The sequence below is a fragment of the Octodon degus genome, unplaced genomic scaffold, assembly GCF_000260255.1.
Source record: "Octodon degus isolate 3935 unplaced genomic scaffold, OctDeg1.0 scaffold00046, whole genome shotgun sequence".
Taxonomy (NCBI): domain Eukaryota; kingdom Metazoa; phylum Chordata; class Mammalia; order Rodentia; family Octodontidae; genus Octodon; species Octodon degus.
This window is the reverse complement of record NW_004524622.1, coordinates 584,054-591,071: the sequence shown is the minus strand read 5'-3', so window position 1 is coordinate 591,071 and position 7,018 is coordinate 584,054. Positions and strand designations below refer to the sequence as shown.

The window sequence follows — 7,018 nt, the reverse complement described above, 5'->3', positions numbered from 1 at the left end:
ATGTGGGTGTGTTACACTGGACTTCTCCATGCTTCACTCTTGCATGTGGGTGTGTTACACTGGACTTCTCCATGCTTCACTCTTGCATGCACAGTGTTGGCAGCATACGCAGGCATGAAAGCTGAGGATTACTAGTTACCCAGTAACAAAGTGAGTAAGCTACCAGTACTCAGTACCTGAATGTCTCTTAACACATCATCTGTGACTTGGGCCAGCACGGACTTCACGTCCTCCATGGTGAAGCCAACTAGAGGATCCATATCCAAAGTGTCAGGTTCTGGCTGGGACTCCTCAAGGCCTTGCTCTTGATCCAACCCCTAAATAGTGAATGGAAGCAACAGTCAAGTAATTTGTGGAGCATTCAGTGGTTGATGTTAACCTCACGTTTTGTTGGATAGCATACAGGAAGGATGTCAGCCCAGGAGGTCTTGATTTGATGTTACCTTGTGCAGTGTTTTTATTCTTTATGGGAATTGTGACAGTCAGCCTCGGTGTCAAGACGGTGGTTACTTTTGGAAAAGTGAAAGTAGAGTTTAGGGAGTATGAGATAGAGAAGTTTAAAGTTGCTCAACTGCCCCAGCTGCCCTTCTTGGAATCCGTGCTACCATAAATATTTACATCTGTCTGAGAATAGTCAGAGGAAAAGAAAATGGAAGAACATTTGTTTTTCCTTTCTACCCCTAAGAATGTAATTCCTTGGTGGTGGCAGTGAAAATACAAAAGAAATCTTACCTTCATTTCTTCATCTGATGTTGGAGGTGGCTCTATGAATTTTGAGTAAATATCTAATGAGATTCCTTCTTCCAGAGGTCCTGGTAAAGGGCCTCCTGCAGGGTTGACGATTTCTATTACTTGCTGGCAAGGAAGAAGAAAGCTGAATGATGACAGCGTTCAGTGAGTAACCCCAGTTTCCTCCAGTTGCCTTATGTTTCTCCCATACTCCAAGCCTGGCATCATGTTGTAGGCTATCTCCTCTGGATTCTTGCTGCTACTGACCTCTTGGTTATCTGGTGCTCTAGGAGTGCCATGACTGCTTGTTTACATTTTCTTTTCCTAGATTGTCATGCTAATCTCCATCTGTATTCTGGAGTTCCGGGTTCTATGTTGTGCTTTGTTTCAAGTCCCAGTCCTCCCCTCAGCACCAGAGGCTCCATGCTCTCTGTAGGTAGAGCCAGCAGCTTAAAAGCCCTACACCTCCTCTCCAGTTCTGGCAGATAGTAGTACTGCATGGCAGCCTTGTGTGAATGGACATCATGCAGCAGAATGCAGCCTTGATTGTGGGCAGCAATAAAGTGGCCATGAGGAGCTTAATGGGGAGGACATGAAAGCCCTGAAGATTAGTATGTGCAGCCAGTCAGTCCACTGCAGTTTAGAGGGATTACTGAAAACCCAGCGGGCAGGCAAGACTTCACCATAAGCACTTGACAACTCTTTAGCAAGAGGGCATTAATCAGAGGGAGGGTGGTAGTCAATATTGAAAGTGGAGAAAAAAGACAAGCAAAGTCAACTTTGGCAGGGCCCATCCGACCATAATTTGGATAGAGAAAGAAGAGATGAGAGAACTAACAGCATTAAACATCTGAATCATTTAATTAGTTCCTCTTGTTCTAATTCCATGGTTAACAAGCAACATTTTGACCATAATTTAATTTCCCATCTCCATTGATCTGTAAAGGCATGCCCACTTGCATGTTCTGGCTTTTGTGCCCCTTGCATTCCTACCATAAATCAATAAACGGTTCCATTTTGTATAGTGAATTCTCATGAGCTTATTATTACAGCTCAGAGATGAAGTTGCTCACTGCTTGCTGAGAAAGCCAGACCCCAAGCTTACAGGTTTGGAGACTAAATTCTAGAAATGCCTAAGTTCATTGAAAAATGACCATTTGATCAAGCACAGAGAAAAATCATGAAATAATCACACACTGGCTTTTAACTTCTCTGTAACATGTCATACAAACTTCCAAGTTACATTCCATTTTTTACATTTTTTTGATTGAGGTATGTTTTGAAGTGGAACAGAAGCTAAGTTATTTCTTGTTCTAACGTGTGTATGCATTTTGGACTAAATTTGTATTACTGATTTTAATTCTAGTTTACAGGAAGTTGTTGCCTAGTGTAAATATACAGAAGCTCTGGAGTGTTCTAACTGTAAAGGCAAAAGGACTTGGAAGCCAAAAAGCTAAATGGCTCAGTATCAAACAATTCCCTTTGACACAACTAGGAATTAAACCCTGGTGTGCTCACTTCCTGCCCTGTGCAGTTTTCAGTAAACTGTAATATGTCATCAAGTTGCCATCCTCGGAAGTTATTGATCTTATGAAGCACTGACTTTTTATTCAGTTGGATGACATCATTCCCAGATTGTTTATTTGGAGTTGACTAAATGTTGATGAGAACAGAACAGAGAAGCAGGTCAGAACAGTTCTTTTCTCTCAGTCTATTTAGAAGCCGTATCTTAAGGTGGGTGTACAAGCATTCTCATCTTCTCACAGAATTACCTACACCTTCTTCTACTACACTGGCATTGGTGTACCACATCTTCTATTGCTCTTTATGGAAAAGAAGCTCGAAAAGAAGACAGCAATAAAGAAGAAGCTGCTTGTGAGAGTCAGAGAGAAGGGAAAATGCTGAAGCATTTACTTGGTGGAAAAGACTAATATGTGGGAAAAAGCAAGGTTTGAGGTACAGGGGTGTAAGTGAGATATTGAAAAGAACAAAGATTTGGCATTTCCTGAATTTATTTCAGGTACTGAGAAAGTATCATGAGCTGATTTTCACAGGGAAATTATTTTCTTTCAATGAAGTGAATTTTATCATGTGTGTGGTCACCATATCTGTCTCACTGCTCTGCTTTTCTATATACAAGACAGAGCTCTGTGCTAATTGGCCCTCCCCCCAGCGCAGGTCTCCACAGACAGCCTCTCCACTGTGGTGATAACAGATCCCACCGTCCACCCTCGTCGGTCCTTTCCCATCAGCTCACGCACTTGAATGCAAGCAGACATTTGTGTTCCAGTCTCTCATTTCATGCCTCACACCCCTGTGGCCTGCGTTCCTTTATACAGTTCATCTGAATTACTCACCGACTATCAGTTTCCTGGGGTGTGTGTGTGTGTGTGTGTGTGTGTGTGTGTGTCTTTTGGGTACATACTTGGAAACTTGGAACTGTATGTCTCCACATCACCATTTGTTTTAGTAGAATGAATTTCCCACTTATTGCAATAAACTGAGTTCTGGCCGAGAGCCTGGCTTTTCTTTCCTTTTTTTGCAAGTGGAGCTCATCTAACTATTAAGTTGACTTAATTTGTGCCTGAAATGGGGGTGAGAATTTCTTTTCTTCAGGCAGTTTGCATACTATTAATGAACCAAACCCTAGCTATGTTTTTCAGTTTTATACAGAAATATATTTCTTTACATTAGTGACTTACTAGAAGGAAAAGAAATGTCCCAGTTTTAGATGGAGGTAAAAATAAAGATTCATTAAGAATAAGAAAGTCCACTTTCCAATATGTAGTTTGAAATAAACATAATGCCCAGAAGCATCAAGTGATTTTTTTCCCCATTAAAAATGAGTAGCCTTTTTTGAAAAACAAGTTTAAGGAAAATTAGAATCAATAATTGTGGCGAGAACACAGAGCCAGCAAATACGCTTAAATGAAACCGTCTGATGCAATACTTTCTTTAAAAAATACAATTAGGCCTTTGTATTTTTTTTTAACAAAACCTCATGTTTTACAACATCACTGGTTCTGTAATAAAATCTATTTAAAACAGAAAGACATGGTCAGCTTTAATAAGTTAGATTTTCTGAAAGAACATTATAATTTCCTCAACTCTATGAATAGTTGAAGCAAATTAAATAAAGCTAGTTTTATAACTATTTTTATACATTCCTGTAGAATTCTAATTGTCTCATATTTTTCCTCAAAAGTCTAATGTGTTACCTCTTAAATTTGAAAAAATAAAAACAGAAAGGGTATCAAGTAAGTTTATTAAAAGAACGCTTCTTCTGGGGAGTTGAATTCGCAAACCTCTATTTCCATAGGACAAAGGCACCCAGAACATCAGGAAACAAAAGGAAGGCCTTTAAGTGACTTGCCTCAGGCCTAATGCTGAGATTAAAAATCAGGAGTTTCTGATTATATACATACATCCATTTGGCCAAATGATTGGTTTTGCTTGACTTTCAAATACTTCCTAAATATTACTTCGAATGTAAAGCAGTAAATGTGCCCCTCTTGCCATTTCTGAATGCTTGCGCACAAATGCACACAATAAAAACAATCCTGTTGTTCCATGTGAATGCCATTTGTATTTTTTTCCGATAATGAGTAGACCATTTGAACCAAGGTGAGTACATTAAGAGTTCTAATAAAGAAGAGAATAGATTTCTAAACAAAATAATGGACTGTTAAGTGAACGCACGCTAAAGACCATCCACAGATGTGGTCACTCGAAAATTAGTTTTGCATAACTTACCAATGCACATTTCCCCCAGATGTTATCTGTTACATGAAAATTAAGTTAGCTATATTGTAAGTTATGCGCACATTGTGTCAGTGTTATTTAAGAGTGCTCGCAACCTACGCTTGCCTTTAATTGTGTTACGGTATTTAAGGCATATCAAGTAAGTGGCTTTTTGGCATAATCAAATCCTTCTAAGTAAAAATTTCAGCATCAGAAATTATGAAGAATGTAAGATCTTTACTTGTAAGCCAAGTGAAATCACTTGAAATCTTTAAAAGATTTGTATACTTAATATGAATTGGACATCTACCAGGGGAATAAATGCTAAGAATTTTGACCTTCTGGAACTAAGTACAGGGTCAGTTTGGGTCTAAAAACATGCTTATGGGAACTGAACTCTGCTTCAAAGCTTTGTATGTTAAAGAAGTCATGTAAAGATTTTATCTCAACATTGTTTTATTTTAATAAAATAAATAAATATCTTTTCTCCTTCATGGGTTAATATTATCGATGGTATTGACACAAATAGATTGCTTTTCCTTGGAAATTTTTTTTGGAGAAAATGTGGTTCATGGGTAATGTTATACCAATAAAATCTTTAATTGAGGTGGTAGTTGTTAAATTATTAAAATCTATTATTAAACTATTCAAGATATTAACAATGCCATTGAAATTACAACTTTCTACTAGCATGAATGGTAGAAAGCAAGATAAATCTGTTCAGTCCTCTTGGAGCCAAAGCTGCACAGACAAAAAAGTGGGTTTGTTTGAAAAGACATTTGTTTGGAATTGTCAGAGGATGACTTCATATGCAAATCAGAACTAACTAAAATATGTCAAAGTTTCAAAAGCAAACTTTATTGCCAACTCTCTCCACTATTAACTAAAGGAAAGAGGCACAAAAATTCCTGTAATATTTTAACTAGCCCCACCCCCCAAGAAAGGCATTACTCATTTGCAAGTCGAATTAAGAAGTATTTTTGTGGTTCTGGAAATTTTTAACCAAAAATTGTAACTTATTGCCCACAATGCACTGCACATAAAGTAACAAACCAGATGAACTCCACCTGCGGGATGCAGTAGACTGGACTAATGTCACACCAAGACCATAAATTTGAAATGAAATGGAAAGAAACTCAAAAGCTAAGCTTATCAGAGAAGCTAATTAATCTACTTCTAAAGTATTTTTCTTTTGTGTTAAGGACGTTACAAATGTCTTATTCCCTGTAAATGTAGAATCTCAATTCTGTTGTAAGAGTCCTCCTCCTCCTCCTTTGCATTTTTGACTTGGAAATAAATTTGCAAATGCAGCACATTAATTTTCTTTCCTATGCTTAATATGCAGTATTTACATTTTGAAAAGGTTCAAAATGTTGCCAGGCTTCTGCAGGGTATGAATAGACATCTAATAGCAACTTCTATTTTTACCCACAGCGAAGTGGTAGTTTGAACATTTAGAACTTAATAGAGCTTTGAGACCATCAAATCCACACATGCTAATCACCTAAGCAGGGAACGGCAACATGGCGCAAGTCGGGACAGGAAATGAAGGCTGCCCTTCCAGCTGAAGCTGCGAGAGGAATCCAGTTGGCAGCCACACAGACCCATTTGCAATCTGGCTAGAAAACTCCAGTTAACACCTTGTGCCCGTTTTCATTTATATATCTTGATTTGATCTTGTTTGACTTGGGTTTAAAACCATTTTTTAAAAAGTTGGGTAATTAAAGAAATGGATTAGAGAGTATTTTAGGTATTTTTATTTCTAAATGTACTTCTGTTTAAGGCCAATACAGCAATTTGGAAGGAAATCTGAGTACTCCCATCTTCATGACCTCAGACGATGAAATCCTCTCTAATGAATCAGAAAAGGACTACCTTCCTGTGATGTGTATGCTGTTCAAAAAGAAAAGATGTTTTGACCCCACTCTTGTACACACATTTTCTGGGAGATATTGCTGTCTTTCAGGCACCAAGATATTTTCTACAAGTGCAATAATCTGAAAGACAGATCACGGAATCACAGGCTTTAGCTTTGACTCTGTTGCTAATTGTGTGATGCTAAGAAAATCCCTAGGCCTCAGTTTCTCCATCTGTAAAAGGCACATAAGGATAATTACTACTGGCTACTTCATCGAATTGTTTTAAGCACAAATTAGATAATGTGGATAAAAGTGCTGGGAGTTCTTCAAAGGGAAGGTATTATTAAACCTCAAAGTATATTATTATTATTATTTATAATTACTGTTATTATTGAAAGGATCATGTGTCTAATGGCATCATTTTCAGACATTTGACAGGCTAAAGTAGCCGTGTCCGAGGATGTGGTCCACATGATTTGTGTACATACTTCTTGGCATCACTCAGGCAGCCCAATTTACTCAGATTTGTTGAGGACATGCCCTCACTCTGCTTCTACACAGTGACAGTCTTTAAAATATCAAGTGTCCAACCAGGGCTGTACTTCTGAGGAGTTCCTTGAACCCAAGCACGTTCTCTTTGAGAGCCAGAGAGCAGGACATGGTCAGGTAGCCAGGGGTTACAGTCAGAC

The 7,018-nt window shown here is 38.3% G+C and overlaps 1 protein-coding gene across 1 annotated transcript in view; it reads right to left on the bottom strand.

Moving 5' to 3' along the window:
• Cabcoco1 (ciliary associated calcium binding coiled-coil 1) overlaps positions 1 to 7,018 on the bottom strand; it is a 116,961-nt gene that overhangs the window by 5,459 nt on the left and 104,484 nt on the right. Inside the window, exons 6-7 of the mRNA XM_023716242.1 lie at positions 733 to 855; positions 177 to 317 (exon numbers count right to left, since the gene is read on the bottom strand). Of these exons, the coding sequence (XP_023572010.1) occupies positions 177 to 317; positions 733 to 855 (264 nt within the window). The remainder of the gene's footprint in view (positions 1 to 176; positions 318 to 732; positions 856 to 7,018) is intronic.